Here is a 25,813-nt window from a genome sequence, read left to right on the forward strand (position 1 = left end):
CTCCTTCTCCACCGCCAAAGCTGCGCTCCGGCCAGCGACCACCGCTGCTGCCAGTCACCGCAGCCTTCTCCTCTACTGCTCGTGATCCTTCCGGCCAACTCCTTCGGTGGTGCGACAAAAACAGAGTACGCAGCAACAAAAATAGTGGCACTCTCTACTGCCGCAGTCGCCGATTGTAACCACCGTCGTCGCTCCCGGCCACGACCAACCCCTCGTTCTGCAGCAGCCGCCCTCCAACATTGAACGCAGCAACCGCAGCAAGTACGCTGCCTTGCCTCAACCCTGTTGCTCGGCGATCGCCCCTTGGGTCGCAGCAACTGCAACCACATCAACGCAGTCGTCTTCCAACCCCGGCACTCTCACCTCACGTAGTGATAGAAACAGGGCAGCGACTCTTCCTCCAACGCAGCGATCGCAGCACTGCCCTTGGTGTCCACCTCCTTGGCAACTTCGCATCGACAGTATTGATGCCCTTGACCGACACCAAAAACAGGAATTGAGATTACAGATTTGCAGTCTTACGCAATGGCCACTGATAACTCGGTGAAAGCACAAATGGAAGCATTGGAAATCAGAATTGAGAACCGACTGCAAGAAACACTTAATGATTTCAAAAAGAGCCTACTGGAGAGCCTCAGCAAATTTCAACAAAATGGGGACTCAAGTTCTACGTTGCAAAGATCTGAAAATACAGGAAAAGGGCCCCAAGATTGTGACACAAATTACTCACACATGAAGATGGAATTTCCGAGATGGAAAGATGGAGATCCGACCAATTGGATCTCTAAGGCAGAAATTTTTTTCCATTTTCACAGAACCCCAGAAGAATCCAAGATAGAAGTGGCCTCAATCCAGCTCGAGGGAGATGCACTCCAGTGGTACGATTGGTATGAAACTTTCCACGGAGTTCCTTCATGGGAGCAGTTCAAAAGAGGGCTTCTTGTTCGCTTTGGCCCATCCGAATATGAGAATGTTGATTGCCAGCTCACCAAAATTTATCAAACTTCTACAGTGTTAGAATATCAGAGTAGGTTTAAAACATTATCAAATCAAGCTAGAGATTGGTCGAACTGACAACTTCTGGATACATTTATTGAAGGGCTTATTCCAGAGATCCATTGTGAAGTTAAGGCTCGTCAACCCCGTACTATGATAGCTGCGATCTCATTTGCAAATCTACATGAGAAAAAAATTAGCAAGGAAAGATCAGCAAGGGGTTTGTATTATGATGAAAAATGGAGTATGGAGCACTGATGTAAACAAGGGCAACTTCTGATGATTGAACCAATTGGAGAGGAACCGAAAGCTAAGAATATGGACTCTGATCATGAAGGTATAAATTCTAATAATGATGTTGGACCTACCATATATATAATGCATGCATTAGCCGACTACTCTAACCCGTAAACTATGGAAGTTGGCGAAACTCTGGAACATCAGCCTGTTATAGTTTTGATTGATACTGGTAGCACTAACAATTCTATGGACAGTGAGACTGTTGACCGATTGGCCCACCATATTGAAGACTATGACAGATTCGAAGTAAAGATCATTGATAGACATATTTTCACTTGTGATAGCAAAGGTTCAAAGATAAAATTGATTATACAGGGCCAGAAGTTTCATGCAACGATTACTACACTGAAAGATCGACCTGTTGCTTACACTCTCAAAAAGTGGAGACCATACTTACTTGATCAACAGGTTGTGATGTGTTGTAGATAGTCTATGGCTAAAGTGCTGAAAGAGAAGCTCCCTGAGATTGATGCTGCTCAGCCTTGAGGACAAGGCTGATTTGAAGAGGGAGGAACTGTTAGGAACCTTTTTCTGAGCTTTTAAATAATGTTTATTGAGTCTGTTTAGTTCAGTTGTTTATTGAGTCGGTTTGGTTCAGTTAGAGTCAAGTAGAGGTTTATTTAATATTTATTTATTATTAGAGTTCAAGTCCTGATGGATCCTGGGTGGAACTCTATAAATAGGGATGTAACTACTTCTTTTCGGTAATATATGAAAAATACTATTCTGTCTTTGGACAAACCCTAGGAGGCCGATCCCCTCGAAGTGATCAAGGAGGGCCGATCCCCTCGAAGCGATCAAGGAGGTTGATCCCCTTGAAGCGATCAGTATCATCCCATTTCTCCTCTTTCTTCCACGATAAGACTTTAGGGTCTTATCATTTAGTATCAGAGCCTACGATAAGACTTTAGGGTCTTATCATTTGGTATCAGAGCCTACGAAAGACTTTAGGGTCTTATCAATGCTTGCTCCGGTGTGTCAATCGCTTCTTCTGGCGAACATCCGACGAACCTCCGGCGATTCTCTAACGGACTTTCGGCAAACTCCTGGACTTGCGATGATCCACTTGGCGAATTCTGACGAGCTTCTTTTGGCAAGCTTATGGACTTCTCGGATTTGTTCCCGTAGAACCTCCGACGACCGTCCGGACTTCCGTCGAGCTCTCGAACTCCCAACGTGATCATAGTCTTGACTCTGACGCAACTCCTACTGCCTACCTTTCTTTCATCGTAGTTAATCCTGCACACTTAAAACAAAACTTCGATCGAGACAATTACTCTTAAGCAATTAACTAAGTTGTTCGGCATGTCATTGGTCCCTCGACGCTTCGTCCGATTCTTCGGCGCATCGTTCTCTCCTGCGGCCTATTGCCCAATCGGCCAGTTGACTCCGCTGTTAGGATCGAGAGCACTAAGAGGGGGGGGGGGTGAATTAGTGCAGCGGAAATCTTACAGCGATTTAAAACCAAAAGCTGCGTTCGTTCAATAAAAACTATTATGATGCAAAAGCTAATTCTCAGTTTGTATCTAAGTGCAGTTTGCGTCTAAGCGCAGATTGCGTCTAAGCGCAGTTTGCGTCTAAACACAGTTTGCGTCTAAGCGCAGTTTGTGTCTAAGCGTAGTTTGCGTCTAAACGCAGATTTACGTCTAAACGCAGTTTTACGTCTAAACGCAGATTTACGTCTAAACGCAGTTTTACGTCTAAACGCAGATTTACGTCTAAACTCAGTTTACGTCTAAAATGTCTAAACACAGTTTGAGCAGTTTTACGTCTAAACGTAATTTTACGTCTAAACGCAGATTTATGTCTAAACGCAGTTTTACGTCTAAACGCAGATTTACGTCCAAACTCAGTTTACGTCTAAAACGCAGTTTACGTCTAAATGGAATCAAGACGTAAACGAAAACTGCACAGAACCTTGTTCGTAAAAACGCAGAAGACAGTTTGCAGTTGTAAATGAAATCAAGACGTAAACGTAAACTGCACAGAATTCGTTCGTAAAAGCGCAGAGAGCAGAGGCTAAGTAGGAGGTTTGCAGTAATGATAAAGTGCTCAAAATAAACGCAAACCAGAGATTTAGAGTGGTTCGGTCAGTCTTGACCTACTCCACTTTTGGCTTCCTCCACCGATGAGGTCACCGACGTCAACTAGAAGCCTTCCTTCAATAGGCGAAGGCCAACTACCCTCTTACAGATTCACTCCTTTTGACGGGCTCAGGAGACAACCCTTACAGATGTTTTCTCTCCTCACTTTATAACACAAACTTAAAGAACAGAAGGAGGAGGAAAACTAGCAGTTTTGAGCTCTAAGAACCACTGAAAAGATCAAGATTTCGGCTTGAGTTCTTGCTCTCTCAGTGCTGAATGGGTGGGGTATTTATAGGCCCCAACCCAATTCAAATTTGGAGCTCAAAACGATCAAATCCCGGAATTCCGGGATCAGGCGGTTGCACCTCCTAACTGGAGAGGTTGCACCGCCTGGCAGAGCTCGAAGACTGAGCTCAGGCGGTGCCACCTCTTGACAGAGGCGGTTGCACCTCTCTGCCAGAGCTCGAAGACTGAGCTCAGGCGGTGCCACCTCTCTGTCAGGGAGGTTGCACCGCCCAGTCTTGCTCGAAGACTGAGCTCAGGCGGTGCCACCTCCCGGCTGGGGAGGTTGCACCGCCCAGTCTCGCTGGAAGGCCTAGCCCAGGCGGTGCCACCTCCTGGCCTGGGCGGTTGCACCTCCTGGTGCAATCAGGGTCCGAATTGTTCATTCCATTCGGCCCAATTTCAGTCTTTCAGGGGCCCAATTGCCCCAAGATTAAGCCAATGGGATCACCTCCCATTTTCCAACTTAATCAACGTGCTAACTACGATTAAATCTAAGACAACTTCTGCAGCTTTGCTTTGGTGCGTCAATCGCTCCTTCCGACGAGTTTCCGGCGAACTTCCGTCGATCATCCGATGAACCCTCGGTGATGCTCCTGCGGACTTCCGACAAACTCCTGGACTTTGCGACGATCCATTTGGCAAGTTCCGACGAGCTTCGCTTGGCAAGCTTCTGGACTTCTCGGACGGACTGCCATGCCCATGTCTTATCGTAGGCAAAGCTTACTTGACTTCGCCCGCCTCCTCAAGGTTGTTCTCTATGTATCGAGCTGGTTACTAGCCTTCGCCTGCTCTTTGCTCACACTTCTGAAGCACTTGAAGTGTTTACACTCCTTGCGTTAAGTTAGCTACTGTAATTCACCTTCTCAATGCCATCGAACTTCTGGAATGCAAGAAGTTTTCACCCCAACTTGGAGTAATTCTCTAATAGATTTGGTCACCTCTGGGATTGTACCGTCTTCGCCTACTCCCCTAAGTAGCAAAGGTATAACACTGCGTACTGCATGCTTCGTTCCTTAGTCGTGCACTCTTACATAACCCGAAGTCCTTCACTTTCAACTATCTTGATGAGAATCTCGTTGACACCAGTCTTACGAAGTTCCTTGGCCTCTACCTTCAGTCTTGTCTCGGTACTTGGAATTTGCCTCTGCATGCTCTACCTCCTCAGCCCCTTTCACGACCAAGCGCTCTCCCTCCATGAGACCAAGAGATCAATGACTTTTATGGAAGTCCCGCCTCTACGGTACCTAGGCGCTGCCATGCCCATGGCCCTACTATCCGTCGCCTCACATCTGCATCCCTTTTCTTCACGATCAGTAGATATGTCTCTGTGGCACTCCTCCGAGTCCACCTCCATTGATAAGACCCTAAAGTCTTGTGGCACTCCTCCGAGAACAAGCTTCTGGACCCTAAAGTCTTATCGTAGGCTCTGATACCAAATGATAAGACCCTAAAGCCTTATCGTGGAAGAAAGAGGAGAAATGGGGATGATAATGATCTCTTCGAGGGGATCGGCCTCCTTGATCGCTTCGAGGGGATCGGCCCTCCTTGATCGCTTCGAGGGGATCGGCCCTCCTTGATCACTTCGAGGGGATCGGCCTCCTAGGGTTTGTCCAAAGATATAATAGTATTTTTCATAGCTTACTGAAAAGAAGCAGTTACATCCCTATTTATAGAGTTCCACCCAAAGTCTATCAGGACTTGAACTCTAATAATAAATAAATATTAAATAAATCTCTACTTGACTCTAATTGAACCAAATCGACTCAATAAACAACTGGAGTAAACAGACTCAATAAACATTATTCAAAAGCTCAGAAAAAGGGTCCTAACAGTTCCTCCCTCTTCAAATCAGCCTTGTCCTCAAGGCTGAGCAGCATCAATCTCTAGGAGCTTCTCTTTCAGCACTTTAGCCATAGACTATCTGTAACGCATCACAACCCGTTGATCAAGTAAGTATGATCTCCACTTTTTAATAGTGTAAGCAACAAGTCGGTCTTTCAATGTAGCAATCATTGCATGAAACTTCTGACCCTGTATAATCAATTTTATATTTGAACCTTTGCTATCACAAGTGAAAATCCGTCCATCAACGATCTTTACTTCGAATCTGTCATAGTCTTTAATGTGGTGGGCCAATCGGTCAACAGTCTCACTGTCCATAAAATTGTTAGTGCTACCAGTATCAATCAAAACTATAGCAGGCTGATGTTCCAGAGTTTTGCCAACTTCCATAGTTTTCGGGTTAGAGTAGTCGGCTAATGCATGCATTGTATATATGGTAGATCCAACATCTTCATTAGAATTTATACCTTCATGATCGGAGTCCACATTCTTAGCTTTCGGTTCCTCTCCAATTGGTTCAATCATCAGAAGTTGCCCTTGTTTACATCGGTGCTCCATACTCCATTTTTCATCATAATACAAACCCCTTACTGATCTTTCCTTGCTAATTTTTTTCTCATGTAGATTTGCAAATGAGATCGCAGCTATCATAGTACGGGGTTGACGAGTCTTAACTTCACACCGGATCTCTGGAATAAGCCCTTCAATAAATGTATCCAGAAGTTGTCGATTCGACCAATCTCTAGCTTGATTTGATAATCTTTCAAACCTACTTTGATATTCTAACACTGTAGAAGTTTGATGAATTTTGGCGAGCTGGCAATCAACATTCTCATATTCGGATGGGCCAAAGCGAACAAGAAGCCCTCTTTTGAACTGCTCCCACGAAGGAACTCCGTGAAAAGTTTTATACCAATCGTACCACTGGAGTGCATCTCCCTCGAGTTGGATTGAGGCCACTTCTACCTTGGATTCTTCTGGGGTTCTGTGAAAACGGAAAATATTTTCTGCCTTAGAGATCCAATTGGTCGGATCTCTATCTTTCCATCTCGGAAATTCCATCTTCATGTGTGAATAATTTGTGTCGTAATCTTGGGGCCCTTTCCCTGTATTTTCAGATCTGTGCAACGTAGAACTTGAGCTCCCACCTTGTTGAAATTTACTAAGGCTCCCCAGTAAGTCCTTTTTGAAATCATTAAGTACTTCTTGTAATCGGTTCTCAATTCTAATTTCCAATGCTTCCATTTGTGCTTTCATTGAGTTATCGGTGGCCATTGCGTAAGACTGCAAATCTGTAATCTCAACTCCTATTTTTGATATCGGACAAGGGCATCAACACTGTAGATGCAAAGTTACCGAGGAGGTGGACGCCAAGGGCAGTGCTGCAGTTGCTGCGTTGGAGGAAGAGTAGCTGCCCTGTTTCTATCGAGGCATGGGGTGAGAGCGCCGAGGTTAGAAGGCGACTGCGTTGATGTGGCTGCAGCTGGGGGCAGCGTCGCCAAGGGCCTGTCGCTGCGGTGGTTGCGATGGTGCAGATGGAAGGCAGCGTTGCTCTATCTCTACCGCACTACGAAGGTGTTGGTGACGTCGATGGATCGCGTGCGGTTGAGGACACAACGGTGTCGTTGAAGCGACCGAGGTTGAGAAGCGAAGTCGGTGCGTGCGTTGCTGAGGTTGAAGCGGCCGCACAAGAGCTCGCTGCGTGTGCTGTTGGAGGGCGGCGAGCGGCGTCGTCACTGGCTGGGCAGTAGTGGCGACGGTGGTGGCAACCGGCGTTTGCAGCAGCAAGGGGATCCACGACTGCGGCAGCAAGGGGACCCGCGACTGCGACGATGGTAACTGCCCTGTTTCGGTCACCACCTATGCAGAGCAAGGGGAAGCAGCGGCTGGGAAGCGAGCGGGAGCAGCGGCTGGGAGGCGAGTGGCGGTCGTCGCACGGGGGAGCAGCGACTGGAAGGCGACGGCGACGGCGCTCGAGGCGACGTCGGCGGTTGGAAACAAGGGCAGCAGATGTGAGTTGCCGTGATAGCCCTGTTTCGGTTACAAAAGATGCAGAGCAAGGAGGATCGGCCGCTGGGAGGCGTGCGGCGGTCGTCGCACGATGGCTGGCAGTGGTGGTGGGTCGGTTGGGCGACGACGGTGCTCGAGGGGAAGAGGCCTGCTGGAGGAGGCGCGGCTGCGATCGACGAGGGGCTGCGGCAACAGAGGAACTCTGTTTCTGCAACCGCTGCAACGAGTGGCTGCGACCCAAGGGGGGGGCACGGCTAGGGTTGCGGCAGGGAGGCAGGCGGCGGTGATCGATCGGCCGGGAAGCAGCGGCGGCGGTGGAGAAGGAGTTGCCCTGTAGCGGCGGTAGAGAAGAGGAGCAGGGCTGCAGCGAGAATGCCAAGGATCGCTGCTCTGATACCAAATGATAAGACCCTAAAGTCTTATCGTAGGCTCTGATACCAAATGATAAGACCCTAAAGTCTTATCGTAGGCTCTGATACCAAATGATAAGACCCTAAAGCCTTATCGTGGAAGAAAGAGGAGAAATGGGGATGATAATGATCTCTTCGAGGGGATCGGCCTCCTTGATCGCTTCGAGGGGATCGGCCCTCCTTGATCACTTCGAGGGGATCGACCTCCTAGGGTTTGTCCAAAGACAGAATAGTATTTATATCCCTATTTATAGAGTTCCACCCAAAGTCTATCAGGACTTGAACTCTAATAATAAATAAATATTAAATAAACCTCTACTTGACTCTAATTGAACCAAATCGACTCAATAAACAACTGGACTAAACAGACTCAATAAACATTATTCAAACATTATCATTCCCATTTCTCCCCTTTCTTCGACGATAAGACTTTAGGATCTTATCATTTGGTATCAGAGCCTACGATAAGACCTTAGGGTCTTATCATTTGGTATCAGAGCCTACGATAAGACTTTAGGGTCTTATCATTTGGTATCAGAGCGGCGATCCTCGGCGTTCTCGCTGTAGTTCGTCATTAAAAAAAAAAAAAAAAAAAATTATGAGTGCGAAGCCAGCAGCCACGCACGCTGTTCCATCTCAACCAAGAAGGCTTCCCGGCGCCGACCACCCCTGCTTCCTGGTCGGCGACCGGCGCCGCCGCCGCTCCCCGGTCAGCGCCCACCGCTGTCGCTGTGCCCCGGCCAGCAACCTTCTCACCTCGCCTCCTCGCTGCCCGCATCTCGCTCGAGCGAGAACGGCCGCGACCGTCGATTCCCAGCCAGCGGACCACCCATCGCCGCTTATACCATCGGCGACGCTGCCCTAGCCGCACCGCCATCGCTGGCTTCCCTTGGTTGCAGCTTCGGCCGTGCGATCTGTCGGTGTCGCTGTTTCTGTGGTGCGATAGAAACAGAGCAGCCGCCGGTCCCTCTGCTGCCGCAGGCGTCGGTCGCCTCTACAACCGCCGACTCCTCCTTCTCCACCGCTGCCGCTGCTTCTCGGCCGCACGATTACCGCCGCACCGCCGTTGCCAGCATCGCCAGCGGCTCCGGCTGTGGTGCGATAGAAACAAAGCACCCTGTTTCCCATCTCCAGCATCTCAACTTCCTGGCCAGCGACGACGCTCGCTGCCTTTTTCTCCACCGCCGTCGCTGCTTCTCGATCGCTCTATCACCGCCGCCCGCCTCCCAGCCGCAACCCTCGCCGTGCCCCCCCTTGGGTCGCAGCCGCAGCCGCCGGTTGCGGCAGCCCTCGTTGCAACAGTTGCAGAAACAGAGCTTCCTCTGTTGCTGCAGCCCCCGTCGATCCCGGCAGCGACCCTCGCTGCCTCCTTCTCCACCGCCAACGCTGCGCTCCGGCCAGCGACCACCGCTGCTGCCAGTCACCGCAGCCTTCTCCTCTACTGCTCGTGATCCTTCCGGCCAACTCCTTCGGTGGTGCGACAAAAACAGAGTACGCAGCAACAAAAATAGTGGCACCCTCAACTGCCGCAGTCGCCGATTGTAACCACCGTCGTCGCTTCGGCCACGACCAACCCCTCGTTCTGCAGCAGCCGCCCTCCAACAGTGAACGCAGCAACCGCAGCAAGTACGCTGCCTTGCCTCAACCCTGTTGCTCGGCGATCGCCCCTTGGGTCACAGCAACTGCAACCACATCAACGCAGTCGTCTTCCAACCCCGGCACTCTCACCTCACGTAGCGATAGAAATAGGGCAGCTACTCTTCCTCCAACGCAGCGATCGCAGCACTGCCCTTGGCGTCCACCTCCTTGGCAACTTCGCATCGATAGTATTGATGCCCTTGACCGATACCAAAAACAGGAGTTGAGATTACAGATTTGCAGACTTACGCAATGGCCACTAATAACTCGGTGAAAGCATAAATGGAAACATTGGAAATCAGAATTGAGAACCGACTGCAAGAAACACTTAATGATTTCAAAAAGAGCCTACTGGAGAGCCTCAGCAAATTTCAACAAAATGGGGACTCAAGTTCTACGTTTCAAAGATATGAAAATACGGGAAAAGGGCCCCAAGATTGTGACACAAATTACTCACACATGAAGATGGAATTTCCGAGATGGAAAGATGGAGATCCGACCAATTGGATCTCTAAGGCAGAAAATTTTTTCCATTTTCACAGAACCCTAGAAGAATCCAAGATAGAAGTGGCCTCAATCCAGCTCGAGGGAGATGCACTCCAGTGGTACGATTGGTATGAAACTTTCCACGGAGTTCCTTCATGGGAACAGTTCAAAAGAGGGCTTCTTGTTCGCTTTGGCCCATCCGAATATGAGAATGTTGATTGCCAACTCGCCAAAATTCATCAAACTTCTACAGTGTTAGAATATCAGAGTAGGTTTCAAACATTATCAAATCAAGCTAGAGATTGGTCGAACCGACAACTTCTGGATACATTTATTGAAGGGCTTATTCCAGAGATCCGTTGTGAAGTTAAGGCTCGTCAACCCCGTACTATGATAGCTGCGATCTCATTTGCAAATCTACATGAGAAAAAAATTAGCAAGGAAAGATCAGCAAGGGGTTTGTATTATGATGAAAAATGGAGTATGGAGTACCGATGTAAACAAGGGCAACTTCTAATGATTGAACCAATTGGAGAGGAACCGAAAGCTAAGAATATGGACTCTGATCATGAAGGTATAAATTCTAATAATGATGTTGGGCCTACCATATATACAATGCATACATTAGCCGACTACTCTAACCTGCAAACTATGGAAGTTGGCGAAACTCTAGAACATCAGCCTGTTATAGTTTTGATTGATACTGGTAGCACTAACAATTCTATGGACAGTGAGACTGTTGACCGATTGGCCCACCACATTAAAGACTATGACAGATTCGAAGTAAAGATCATTGATGGACAGATTTTCACTTGTGATAGCAAAGGTTCAAAGATAAAATTGATTATATAGGGCCAGAAGTTTCATGCAACGATTACTACACTGAAAGATCGACCTGTTGCTTACACTCTCAAAAAGTGGAGACCATACTTACTTGATCAACAGGTTGTGATGCGTTGCAGATAGTCTATGGCTAAAGTGCTGAAAGAGAAGCTCCCCGAGATTGATGCTGCTCAGCCTCGAGGACAAGGCTGATTTGAAGAGGGAGGAACTGTTAGGAACCTTTTTCTGATCTTTTAAATAATGTTTATTGAGTCTGTTTAGTCTAGTTGTTTATTGAGTCGGTTTGGTTCAGTTAGAGTCAAGTAGAGGTTTATTTAATATTTGTTTATTATTAGAGTTCAAGTCCTGATGGACCCTGGGTGGAACTCTATAAATAGGGATGTAACTACTTCTTTTCGGTAATCTATGAAAAATATTATTCTGTTTTTGGACAACCGTAGGAGGCCGATCCCCTCGAAGTGATCAAGGAGGGCCGATCCCCTCGAAGCGATCAAGGAGGGCCGATCCCCTCGAAGCGATCAAGGAGGCCGATCCCCTCGAAGTGATCATTATCATTCCCATTTCTCCCCTTTCTTCGACGATAAGACTTTAGGATCTTATCATTTGGTATCAGAGCCTACGATAAGACCTTAGTGTCTTATCATTTGGTATCAGAGCCTACGATAAGACTTTAGGGTCTTATCACCTTCATCCACCCACTCTTGGGTCACACCTAGATGAAGCACCACTCTAGGACAGTCCATTGCCTAGTAGCTCCCAAAGTCCCCCGACTTCGCTGCAATTAGTGCACCATTGTCTGGATCTTGGGCCTCTATCCCTACCAGCACAATTTTTGCTACGCACTGCTTCCTTCATGGCAACTTGAATGACAACACTATGGTATATTCTTCAAGAGTACCCGCCTCCGCGTCCTCTTACCCGGTGCCAAGGCTTTCTAAACCCAACTTCGCCTCCGCAAATTGAGTCACCTTAGTTCCTCCATCAAATGCTTTTACGAGATAAGGTGCTTCTGCCTAAAAGATCCCTTCATCTTTGGCACCATGCAAGATGAGTCTGCTCCGTTAGAATGAAGGACCCATGGAACACTTCTCTTGCCTCTGCAAGAGTTCATGTCCTTGACCTCTGTCCAAGGAAAGCATTGTGCCTCCACTCCATGTTCCATCTTCTATACTGGCTCCCTTCATGCGGCTTGGGTACTTTGCTAAGTTACACCCAAGTTGCTCCGCTCCTCGTTTTTGCATTGAGTTGATGGTGGCCCTCGTGCCCACCATTCCACGGGTCAGCCCTCCCTTGAGTCTGATCTCTATATCGACTCCAAGTGTGCCTTCATTTGTGTTACTTTGGGTCGCTCCCCCACTTGATCTCGCAATGCATCCACCAATGCATTCTCTCGAGCGAGATCATGTGACAACTCCTCGCCGCTTGCTTAGTCCATTGAGCTTCATGGAGTTGTTGTTTGTTGAGGTACTCCTCCTCAACATGTGAGGTCTGTCCCACATGATTCTCCCTCTGGACAACCGGGACTTATCCCTCCTGGATAACTATCCCATTGGAGCAACATCTCTCTTCGTTTCGGAGACCACCATCCCCTTAGACTACTCTGATTTGCTGAACAAACTGTGCATTATTCTGCCTCCTGCAAAAACACTTACTAGATTACGACTCCACGTCAATACAGCCCATGCTGCACCACTCAAGGCCTAGCAACATGCTGAACTCATTACACACTTCAGCCTCCTACGGACGTATCTTTCACATGCCGAAGAGAAAGTTTCAATGCTCCATGGCGCCGAGTTTCGGTCGCCTTGGGATGGCCACAAACATTCCATCGTCCGCATATAAGCCTATGCATGAGTATCGAATTCTTTGAGTTAGCAATTTCCCTCACCTCTGTGAGTTTTGCACAACTCTTTCGATTGCTGAGCAACTCATTCCACCTTGCATGGTCTCATCCTTTACCAAGTGCCTTGCTTGCCTTGAGCACCATCAAGTATAGTTGTCAACGTTGAGCCATAGCTCAAACTCAGCCATCCCACCCTTTATGTGCTCCACATTCTTCCAAGCTTGTCTGTTCTCATGGTGCCTCTTACGTGAAGGGTTGGCCATTCCTCTGAATGCCAATCTCAGATGCCCGCTCCTCCGAGCGACTCTTTTCCCTACATCTCCATACCCGTTTTCCCCTAAACGGTCGCGCGTGTGCTGATTGCCCTCAACGCAACCCCGCTAGGTCCCCCACGTTTGCATGCTAAGTGTTTCTATGAGAGCTTGTCCCGCTTTGATACCATCTGTCATGGACTTAGCTGGTTTTGCCTAAGTCGTGCGGCTCCCTCACGTGTCCGTCCGCAAAAGTCAGCCTCCCCGAAGCCTCCCATGGTCCCTTAGGACCCACAAAAGAGGGAACAGGTTAAAGAAAACGCTTCATTCGGGATCCACAAGCAAACATCTCCGGAAATACTTCATAGACAATGCAAATTACAAACAGACTTTACAAGCTTTGAACAGTTACACAACAAAGGGTCAAAATGGTCCATTACAGACCGAGAATCTCTCACACGTGTCCACCTGACACAACCTTTTATTTACAAGCCTAAAGCGGCCATTAACCTAACTAAAATGGGACTATTAAGCCTTCGGCCGTCCCTCTACATGTTGTGCAGAGCATGAACGTACCAAAAGACACGGACATACATAATCATTACATCAAAAATCCTGTTTCGAAGTTTGTCCGTGACAGTATGTTGATGCCTTAGGAACAATTTTCGGTAATCCCAACTTAATGGTACTTCCTAAAAGCTATGAACATCTATTACCATTAAACACCATAATACTTCATCACATCTTAATTAGTATCATTCTTCCTAAATAATATCATCTTGATGAAGTAAGTTAAATGGAACTAGGAACCATGTACTGGATCATGAAAGGATTTAACAATTATTTTGGTTACCTTATCCAACAAAACATGATAGAGATATCTAAAAAAGACATGATACTTCCATATGGTGGCATAATTACTAGAATACTTAATGCCTATGATATTGCAATACCACCCGATAAAGACGTTATAAAGGTAGATAGATTTAGCATCATAAATAAAAATCTACTTCGTCGAATGAGATGTATATTTAGAAATGATATGTGGGTTAGAATGCCTAGAAGAACCGATCCCCCTCAACCTGAACCAGAACCAGAAACACTAATCTTTAGGGGTAATCAATCTCCTCCAACTGGTCCCTTTGAGGAATCACACCTAATTGAGCAAGCTCCTTCATCATCTATCGAAGACATAGGGATTTGGATGGATTGCTTTGAACAAAGACAAGATCGGTTTGAATATCACCAAGATCAAATCCTATCTGAGCTGTAGTAGATTCATCGATAGTTTGACACTCTATTTTTGCATTTTAATTTTCCACCACCTAGATGAGCATATGTATAATGTAGACACAATTCCTTTTTGTCATGTTGTAAAACTATGTTGTTGTAAACTCTTTATGCTACTCACCTTGATCACAATACCACTTGCTTTGATATGTTTAAACTATTGTTATCTATGACTTGATGTATTATTTGGTGAGTACTTACGGAATTAGGAATGTTAATGTTGATTGAACTTAGTTTTTGGATTTTCTTGATTCTATGATCAATCACTTAATGTTGAAAATCTTATAATATGAATTTTACATGACTATATGCTTCAATAACATGTTGAAAATTGTGTGTCTTGATTTCCATGATGATAAGCATGTTTTACCTTCATGATTGTATTTGAAAAGCTATGGCAAAACTTTGTCCGAATGCATGAACTTATTAAATTGGTTTTTCGGACTTTCTTGATTCTATGATCAATCACTTAATGCTGAAAATCTTATAATACGAATTTTACAAGACTATATGCTTCAATAACATGTTAGAAATTGTGTCTTGATTTCCATGATGATAAGCATGTTTTACCTTCATGATTGTGTTTGAAAAGCTATGGCAAAACTTTGTCCGAATGTATGAATTTGTTAAACTTTATTTTCGAACTTTCTTGATCCTAACAATGCATGATTTTGTATTTCTCTTCTGGATTAAATGTATTTCTTGAATGGAGCTTTCATGAGCCTATGTCACATCAAGTTTATTTTATATCAATGCTCCATGATTTTTGACATATGGAATTGATTAACAAATGCATCTCTCATGGATTTACCTTGTGAAAAATAATTTTTAATTGAGAAATGGATTTGATGAAATGAATTCCTTCTTAATGAAGGATGACTTTTTTTTTTAATGAACACTTGCAAGAATTTAATTTCATATATATATCTTGATTCTTGTAAAAATAAAACATGATTTAATCTCTTATCATTTTTAACTTCATTCAAAGTTAGTTCACAATAGCTTTTCTCCTTCATGCAAACCAATAACGACAAATAAAGAAGAAGTAATGAAAGCTATCTCCTTAATAGACTTTTGAATGATACCATGTCATGATTGCTTGAAAAATAATTTGTGTGAATGATATCTTATAGTTAAAAATAATATAAATATTTACCACACTTACTACTATGCTTGAAATACGCTTGAATCATACTCCTTTTTGTTGATGACAAAGGAGGAGAAATATGTGGTAAATTGATGATTGAATGAATTGCTATGATTGTCATATTTGCATTAATGATAAGATATCTAGAGCTTACATTGTAATTTTACAATGTTGATATCTTGTCATATGATGAATTGCTGTGATTGTCATATTTGTATCATGTTAAGATATCTAGAGCTTACATCGCAATCTTACAAATTGATATCTTGCCATGTGATGAATTGCTACGATTGCTACCTTTCACATATGAAATATAACACTTGAAAATGGATGTCAAGCCTTGACATCATTTTCAGAAAGATACATCATGATAGGAATCATGATGGGGGTATTGATAAGTTTAAATGAACTTAACTTATCAATATATCTCTTGAATTCAAAGGCTTTGAATTCAAGAATGACTTATCTCAAGTATGGCATATAGATAGGGGGAGTTAAGGTTAACTCCGTCATCAATTGATTGTCATCATCAAAAAGGGAGAGATTATTGAATCTCAGATTTTGATGATGAAGTCAATTGTCATTTGGTTATCTAATCTGTATGTTGAGATAAGTGTGCAGGATTAACTACGATGTCAGTAAGACATGCAGCAAGTGTTAAGCTGGAGTCAAGACCAAGATTATATTGGGGGTTTGAGAGTTCGTCGGAAGTCCGAACGGTCATCGGAGGTTCTGAGGGAATAATCCGAGAAGTCTAAGAGCTTGCCAAAGAAGCTCATTAGAACTCACCAAGAGGATCGTCGCAAGTCCAGGAGTTTGCCGAGAGTTCGCCGAAGCATCGCCGAGGGTTCGTCGGATGTTCGTCGGAAGTTCATCGGAAGCTCACCGGAAGAAGCGATTAATGCACTAGAACACGATCTGCAGTATTAATGTCTTATTTATCATAGTTAGCATGTAGATTAAGTTAGGATTGAGAGGTGATCCCATTAAGTTAGGATTATTTAGAGTTTGTGTTTAGAGGTGAATCGGTCTCATTATCGTGATCTCATCACGATCCGACTCCCATTGAACAGATCCATAAGCATCATAATATATGTATGAAACAAGTAATATAAAGTGAGAAAATATAATAATAATAATAAATAAAAGAACGCATGTCATATCACACATGTCATCACTCACGTGATTAGCTTATAGGGTACCTATGACTGGTATATCATTCATATTCTTTGGAAGGTTGTTCTCATGTTTGTCATGTGTCAAACAAGTCACTTCATAGGTCATTAATGATCCCAACTTTTTAGAAGAGATCTTAAAATTTTATTAACAAGTTCAAGATTAGAAAAACTTTTATCAAATGCTTTCAAACCATTAACGACATCCGTAAAATGGGTATACATATTTCTAATAGTTTGACTTGATTTCATTCAAAATAATTCAAAACTATGTATCAAAAGCTATGAATGCGTAAAATAAAGCATTCATAACTTTCATATTTGAATAAAATGATTTTTTCTCTAGATCATTCCATTCATTTATTGGTCTATAGGATTTTTAAAACTACATTCTACAATGTTCCATAAATCAAAGTATATAGAAATTAAAAAAATCCTCACATGTGTTTTCAAATACGTATAGTCCATCCTATCGAACATAGGAGGACGAGTGATAGATTAACCCTCTAGATTGCCAACAAAAAGTCTCTCTTTAGTGTTAAATCAATGGAGAGAAATTTGGCTCCAATACCAACTATTAGGACTATTTTGACACTGAGAGGGAGGGGGAGGGGGGAGGGGGGGTGGAGTGAATTAGTGCTTTCACAAAACTTCGATGATTTATAAAATTTCGTTCGATGAAACTATATCATAAATACATTTAACTTAAACGCGTTCGTAAGTGTAGCAAGTAAGAGTAGTAGACAATAAATCAACAAGTAATGATAATTAAAAGCAGAACATAAATTGCAAACCGAGTGTATAGTGGTTCGGTTGTCGTGACCTATGTCCACTCCCGATTTGTCTTTCGTCAAGGCTACCAGTGTTCACTAATGATCTTTTTTCAATGGGCGAAGACCAACTACCCGATCTTCTTTCAAGTATGAAAAGAGAACAAAAAACTTAAAGAGGAGAGGAACACTTAGCACTTTTCATAATTTTACAATTTAGAATCACAAAGCTTTTTGTTCTCTTTTCATGCTTCCTCAAGCAAAAAAGAGTGGGGTATTTATTAGCCCCAAATGACTTCAAAAATAGAGTAAAAAAAAGTTTTATCATAGGTTTCCAAAGTATACTAGCGGTACCACCACCAGTACTAGGCGGTCCTACCATTTGCCAAACTAACAACTAGCGATACTATTGTCTACTCTGGGCAGTACTATCGCTTGACATATGGGAGACTGCGTGTACTAGTGGTATCATTGTCAATCTAGGCGGTACTACCACCTGACACTAGCGTTACCACCGTTGGGTCTTCCGGAAAACATACACTTCATATATTCCAACTCAAAGGCAGTTCCACCGCCTGATCTAACTCTGGATCACTGAATGGGCCTCTCAATGGGCTTAACCTAGCCCTAAATTAAACCCAATGGGCTCTTAATTGAGTTAGTAGGGTTATACCAAAACTAACTCAATTTAAGACTATAATTAAGATCTAAATAATTACAAGATAAAAAATCTAAGTTGTTTGGCATATCATTTGTTCATCCGAACTTCCGAAAAACTTGCAACGCGTCGTTTGAACCTTTAGCACATCGCCCAATCCATCGACATGTTAACTCTTACAATATTCGATCTTGGTATAATGTCCGATTCTTCCAACCCGATACCCGATTTCTGAGTCCGGCCCAACGTTTGATTCTTCTTACTTTAATCGTTTTGTCTTTTCTGATCGAAATTAGTCCTGTATCATTTTTCTCAAAGCACATATTAAATCGTAAACTTATCAATTAATTTTATCATCAAAATCTAAAATTTAATATTAATAACCAATTTATACGACATAGATCCGATTTATAGGTCCTTTTCATAAGTCATGATATAGTTCCCGATCTACTTTAACTAAGTCAAATAACATTAGGAATTATCGTCTTACAGATTTTAAACTCTGATGATATAGATTTAATTTATTTATTAAAAATTAAAGGTCCGAGATCTTATCTAACAAATTTATACGTAACAAATGCATTCGACTCCTCTTAAGAGTTATAAATCTGAATATAATGTCTATCGAGTATCTAAATTCATTTCAAATCTAAATTGACTATCTATTTCTAAGTTTAGTTATCCAAAAAAACCCGCTGCTATCATTAATAATTAACGAATTTATATTTGCAAACCCTAAACTCTTTCTTGGTTGAGATCAAAGTAAACCTTTGTGCTTGGCTAGTTGATTTGATGTTTGCGGAAGAACACATAAGCAGCAAGCTATTCCATGAGTGAAATCAAAAGGCATTCCAATGATGTGAAGCACCAAAAAACAATTCAGAAAACCTAGTAAGCACACAAATTGATGAACATTAAACTGGATTAATGAAGCACTAAAATATCACTAGGTATACAGTGGATAATCTAATATAGGGACACATACGGCCTCATCGCAGCCTACCATTGACCAAACAAATGGCCCACTTAGGTTGAATGGCACTCCAAGCTATGTCCGATCCCATCAGTCATTATCCAATCTCATCAATTAGTAGCCACATTCATCAATCAGCACCGGCTCTAAATGTGGAAGCAAACTGGGAGAACTGGACAAATGACTCAGCATAGTGTGCTTGTTTAGATTATCTACCCTCTTCTCTACCTTTCATTTTATTTTTAGAAGATAGCGAAATTAAAAAGAAAAAAAGAGTTAGCAAGATTCAAAAGGATGGAGAGAGAGAAGGAAGTTGAAGAGGAGTATTTAAGCTAGGTCCAAAGGATGTGTCATTTTCTAACCCTCACAAGGCTCTTTAAATGTCAAACAAGGGATGTAAAGTTGTTGACATATGAAACAAATAATTGAGATGGAGAAAGGAACTCACTGATAATTATGTTATCTCTATTGAGGAACACTGTTGTCCATATAAGGGGGTCTAAATAACAGTGTTTATATTTCTAGATAAATTAGAGTCTATTGTATATACTAAGAATATCTTGTATCTTGTACATACTTCAATATAATGAAAGATTTTATAAAAAACTATAAAATTATATTCCTATAACAACTTGGAGTTATATATATATATATATATATATATATTCTGATGAAATTTTGATTCAACAATCGACCAACATCACTTTGTAAAAACCTGATGTTCAAACATGTGAATACGAACTAACATGTAAGAGATTCAAATGTCCCACACCTCCGATGTTAACTCAAATATTCTTGAGGAAATTGTTAAAGACTCGGAACAACTTTTCCCCCACAAATTATAGAATAAGCAAACTCAACCAATATTTGGTGCTCCCCGTCTACCCAAGAGGCGTATCCAAAACCCTCTCATTATGCATACAGCAGAAAGAAGAGCAGAGAACGAGATGATACAGCCACATCCTCTCATAACAATCAACGGATGCCACAGCTTCCTTGGGAGACTGGGCATTTAGAGGGAGTGGCCCCCACGCTCCACCGCACCCACGGACCATACCACTCCACTTATGAAAGCACGATACCATTTTTGTGTAATTAAAAGAATTAGTAATACACAATTTTTTTTATAAAAGTAGTAATGATAAAATATCCTACAGCTGAAGTCTGAATCTTTTGGACTGGAAAAGCGTGATAATATAAGGTAATAGAAACCCCACCCTTTTACTCCTCCGAACGCCCCCCTCCCGACCTGCCCCACTCTCGGTCCACCTCCATCTCCAGGTTGCTCCATCTGGCGATGGAAACGGCGGTAGCCGCCGCTGTCAGCGGAGGAGGCCTGGGCTACGCAGACTCCGTCGACTCCTCCCCCCGCTCCCGTGGTGGCGACTCGTGGGACGAGCCACCCTTCCCCTCCGCTGCCGCCGGCCGCCTCCGCCTGATGTGCAGCTACGGCGGCCGTATCGTCCCCCGGCCCACCGATAAGACCCTGTGCTACCTTGGTGGCGAGACCCGCATCGTGGTAGTCGACCGCCACTCGTCCCTCTCCGACCTCTCCGCCAAACTCTCCCGGACCCACCTCCGCGGTCGCCCCTTCTCCCTCAAGTACCAGCTCCCCAACGAGGACCTCGACTCCCTCATCTCCGTCGCCACTGACGAGGACCTTGAAAACATGATTGACGAGTACGACCGCATCCTTACTGCCGCCTCCACCGGTACCAGCGGCGGCTCCAACCGCTCCTCCCGTCTCCGCCTCTTCCTGTTCCCTTCTAAGCCCGAGTCGTCGCCTACGTCCTCGATCGGATCGCTTCTGGATGACTCTAAGTCGGAGACTTGGTTCGTGGACGCGCTCAATAGCACCATGGGCGGGATGGGAATTGACGACCTTCCCCGCGGCCTCTCCTCCGACTCCACCTCTGTCAACTGCCTCCTCGGTCTCGAGGACGACTCTTCCATCCACTCCCGCGGCGTCGCTGCAGTCGCCGCCGCGCCAGGTATAGGCGGCGAAGGCACTCACTCGGAGCTGCCCGAGCAGCTTGTACTCCCGCGCCCGGATTCGTCCGGCAAGCTTGCCCGTCATGTCCAGGACGTCCACTCAGTCCCCGACTCGCCGATGCTCGACACTACTTCCTCCTTTGGATCTGCCTCCTCCGTCCCTTCTCTCTCCAATCTCCCGCCTATCCGCGTCCGCCCCGACGATCGCCCTTCCGATCCCCGCATCGCTGGCCTCGATGACCACTTCGCCCACATGAACCTCTCCTCCGGCGGCGGACAGAGGCTGGGCGACGATTTTAAGGAGCCATCGTACGCTCCTCAGCTCCAACCCCCTCCGCCGATCCCCTTCTCCGCTTCTTCCGCTTCCAACTTGACCATCTCCCCTACCGAAAACCCTAGCAGAGCTTTCTCCTCCGATGACGATAAGTCCGACCAGGGCGGCATCCGAAAGCCGCAGCAGCCACCGAAACCAACCGGGATCGAAGCGCCCAACTCCGACTTAGGTTCAAGGTATTATCTATCCTATTCGTAACCTCTCTGAATAAAACTTCCATCTTTGAGGGTTTTAACGTAAAAAAAAAAAGATGCTATTTTCTCTTCGTCTAGAACGGCTTATGTGAGTGGCACTGAACCAAAACGAGAGCTCCCGGTCTCTTCCGATCCCAGCTATCGCATCCCGATTCCAGTCATCGATGCCGCGGGATACCAATTGCCTTCGATACAACCGGAGCAATTCCATGAGCAGCAGCTCCATCCCCAGCTTCATCGTCATCAGCAGCATCAGTACATTCCTGCGAATCCTCATTACATCCACCACCCTGCCACTGGTGGTGTCATCCCTGTCCCGTCTTACTTTCCAGTCGCCGCCCACGCTATCCAGCAACCACCGCAAGCTCACCCGTACGATCCCCAGATGCCCGTGTACTACTATCCGGTTCGGCAGCCTCCATCATACAACCTGGCGGCGGTGCAGCCCGGAATGGGGGATCCCAACTTGATATCTTCAGGCGGAAAGCCCGCTATGCCTGCGAATTCTGAATTGCCTGCAAACTTATATAGGACAGCCGCTCCATCCCCTGCTGCCACACTGCAATCGCAGGTGATCCACGTCGCGGCTGACCAAGCCCGCTCGTTTGCTGCAGGAATGGGATATCATGTGGTGCCGCAGCAGCAGCAGCAACAGCATATTTCGCATTCCCCTGCAACGATGTCTAATTATGGCTACGAATTCGCTGCCGATCATACCCGCCCTCAGATGTACTACTCTAAGGCCACTCCGGTGCCCTTGAGCTCGGGGGTCGTCATCGCGGACGCGACCGCAACGGCTGATGCTAAGGCAACAAGAGCAACCTGATCCTGATCGAGCAACTCTGGTAAAGGAAATAAGTGATAGAGGAAGAGCTTCTGCTGGATGTGAGGGAAACTGCAGTAAGCTGTTGTGTACGTAGTCTATTTACTATTGAGTTATGTTAATTGATCTATGTTGGATGTGTCATTGTGTTCCTTCTGATGTCTGTTGTGATAGGAATAAGTGAGGTGATATTAGGAAGTGTCTCTGTTCTTGTGTGATCTGCGAGCCCCGAGTCGCCACGATCTTTGCACTTGGAGCAGATAAATGTCATGTTGGTCTCGAATTGTTATCTACTAATAAATTATTCAGCAGTATGTGTGAGTGCAGCCTTGTGCTGATAAATGCTTAGTGCTCCTGTGTATGATTCGTGGCCTGCCTCATGTTTTTTGTGAGTTATTTGCTGACAGTTAAGAGCTACACAGTCAGATTGGTCCCAGGAAGACTTTCCCGGACTGTGAACTTTGGTTTATCACTGTCTGCATTGTGATTAAGCCCTAAATTGTGTTGCTTACCGCCGGATGAGATATCTGTGTCTACCTCCAGCTTTCATATCAAGTAGAAAAGACAGTGATGTAACCTTGTGTTGCCAGGTCATTCGGTTGCATTCAGCTGTGACATTCTTTGTTCTTTATAAGCCGGGGACTGGGACGAGGGTGTGACACTCTCCGGTAGCAGTACAGTCCAACCTGGATTGCAGTGACTGCTGCTCACAACTCTAGTGAGTTCTGCGGAGGGTTTGATGTTTATTTTACAGAACCAGAGAGCCAGGTGGCGTGCAGCACCAGTCGGTACTTGTGAGTTTCACGTGACAATGTTCTTTCTTTAGCAGAGTATTGGCAGGGATTCAGTAGCCTACACCACACACATCAGAGGCCTCAGACATGACGCACCGCCGCTCCTGCTATCTATGAAACATCTGATGTAGATTCGAACCCTCTTGTTGTTGTTACCTTAATATTTCCAATGATCAAATTCAGTAAGTAGTTGCAACTTTGCAAAGATCATTTCTTTTCTTACATAAGGTTGAGCTGGAGCTGAGTACTCCTTGTGGAATGTGGATCCCATTCAAAGGGACTGGAATTGCTTCTGGTCAAAGATGAAGGCTTTTTATCTCAGCATCAAACCGTGCTATTTCTTCTTCGATGGCGTGCATGTCCTCTCTTCATCTTGCACAAGGAACCTTTTACAAGCTTCCTGGTCGAACCAACATGGCTTTGGACCACTTAATCCAATCCGTTTTCTGACCCCTCGTGTTCTCCACTTCGCCCTACTTATCATGTTATGGACTTGGAGGAAAGAGCAGTGAACTTGAACCAACATGGTAGGAGCAGTGAACTTGGAGGAAAGAGGATGAGCTCCAGCATCAGGCAACGCCATTTGCTTTCTGCTTGGATGATCCACAAGTTTTGTGCTTTCCCTTTGATTAGATGTTAAGCGAGACCAGGTGGAAACGCCATTTACTTATCATGTGCCAATGGTTTAGGTTCATTAAATTAATAAATCAGTTCTTCCATTAGATCAGGTCACAATAATTTTACTCCTCAAATAAATTCAAATTACAGTTAATAAGACCCATTATTTTGATACTACTTTAGTCCAACTATATTTGATTGGGATCAAATGTTGTTTAAAATTATACTCACTAGAATACTAGACTGGATGTAATTGAAGACCTAAAAAGTATTTTTTTCATGAGATGTGACTCTAGGCACATCTCTTGTAGATGCTCTTACATATAAGAGTATTTGTATATGGCTGCATCTAAGAAATTAGATAATTCGTAGAAGCTCACATTAATAATTCATCATCTATTCAAGTAGTTCTCTGGTATCTTTAAGTACAAGACCATAATGAGGCTAATAAAACCAAGCATGCAATTAAACTCGATGGCCTTTATCTTGCAAGACTACTTTGTCTTTATTTTTCATGTTTTTATTTTAAAAAATAATATATTTTAAATATTAAGAAGATAATAGGTGTATTGAGATCCATAGTAGTTACATCACAAGTAAAGATGAAGAATGAATTAGACTTTTAATATCCCTACTAACAAATATACACTCTTTTTTTTTTACTAATAATTAAGACTTTTTATACTGTATCTTTAAGTACAATACACACATATGGACTTACTGTATTTGATTTTGATAAGAAAAGTTAATCTTAAATTTCATAAAGATTTGGATATAAAAAACGTAGTAGCAAGATTAAATAAACTGTACTATGCAGGTGAAATTTTACTGTACAGATTTTTAAGTATAACAGTTTAGACGTAAAAGATCAATGGTTTATATTCAAAATTTTTTGACAAAACCAAAGAAAAATCTGCTATTAGGAAGTGTCAAAGTTGTCCTAAAAATTTTATAGAGATTTGGATAAAAAAAATGCAGTAGCAAGTTCAAATAGACTGTGCTATGTGGTTGGAATTCTGCAATGTATCTTTCGTCGTAGAGATGAAAACTTTGTGATGAAAAGTTTATGCAGCAATTTTGGAATAATTTTTTTTGGATTTTTGAATAAGGATAACTAAATTGCAGTAGTAGTAAAGTAGAAAACCAGAACTTGTTGTAATTCATGGGGAGATCAAAGGATGATCTACGGTGGTGGAGATGACGACGGAATTTGGCGACGATCTTTTAAGCAATTATGGGAATTACTTTGGGTGGCTATGGAGGGCCCATGGAAGGGCAGTGAGATGCCAAGAATGCTGCTCTGATACTAGGTATTAGAACTCTTACAGATTCTAAACTTGTGGTTGATCTCTTTAGGGGATCGGCCTCCTTAGAACTCTATAGGAGTTCCTCCCTTGGAGTTGCTGCTCAAAGGTTGCCAAAAAGATTCATCTATTGCTTATCAAAAGATAAGAAATACATGACTATTTATAGGGCTTCTAAACCCTAACTCCTAATAGGACTCCTACTCAAGACTCCTACTTCTAACTAACTCCTAATAGGACTCATACTCAAGACTCCTATTATTTTATAACTCCTTATTCTTCTCTAAGAAACAACCTCCTAACCCTAGTTGGCCTCTTCACATCTTTAATAGGGGTCTGCTTAGGTAGGTTTTACATGAATGTCCCTATCAATTAGGACTCTCCTAGCTAGAGTCCTAACAAGCGACTTGGGACAAATCGATAAAAGCGAGGTGACAAACTATGCCTTAAGTTTCGATGATGAGGTAATCAAAATGCCCTTAGTTTACTTTGAAATTACATATTACTTTCCATGAGTTATTTTTTTAGTTTAGAATAATTATTTTTCTTTAAATTTACATGTTTAATAAATGATAATGTAAAAAATTAGGAATCATTCTTATCTAGTAATTTTGAAAATAATCATAAAAATTACATGTGTTATGATAAAGGAACAAAATGTTAGACTTAAATCATGCTAGTTGTTTTAATGATAATGTGTATCTTAATGATTTCTATATTACTTTTGATTGAAAGCACTTTATGAAATCA

The 25,813-nt window shown here is 43.8% G+C and overlaps 1 protein-coding gene across 1 annotated transcript; it reads left to right on the forward strand.

The window, feature by feature from the left end:
* The first annotated feature begins 20,208 nt into the window (after window positions 1-20,208).
* LOC135645619 (uncharacterized) lies at window positions 20,209-22,668 on the forward strand. The gene is made up of 2 exons (XM_065164190.1): window positions 20,209-21,506; window positions 21,603-22,668. The coding sequence occupies exons 1-2, from the start codon at window positions 20,302-20,304 to the stop codon at window positions 22,348-22,350; spliced, it is 1,953 nt and encodes a 650-aa protein (XP_065020262.1). The 5' UTR covers window positions 20,209-20,301; the 3' UTR covers window positions 22,351-22,668.
* Window positions 22,669-25,813: the final 3,145 nt, after the last annotated feature.

Source organism: Musa acuminata, chromosome BXJ3-8 (assembly GCF_036884655.1).
Source record: "Musa acuminata AAA Group cultivar baxijiao chromosome BXJ3-8, Cavendish_Baxijiao_AAA, whole genome shotgun sequence".
Classification (NCBI taxonomy): Eukaryota; Viridiplantae; Streptophyta; class Magnoliopsida; order Zingiberales; family Musaceae; genus Musa; species Musa acuminata.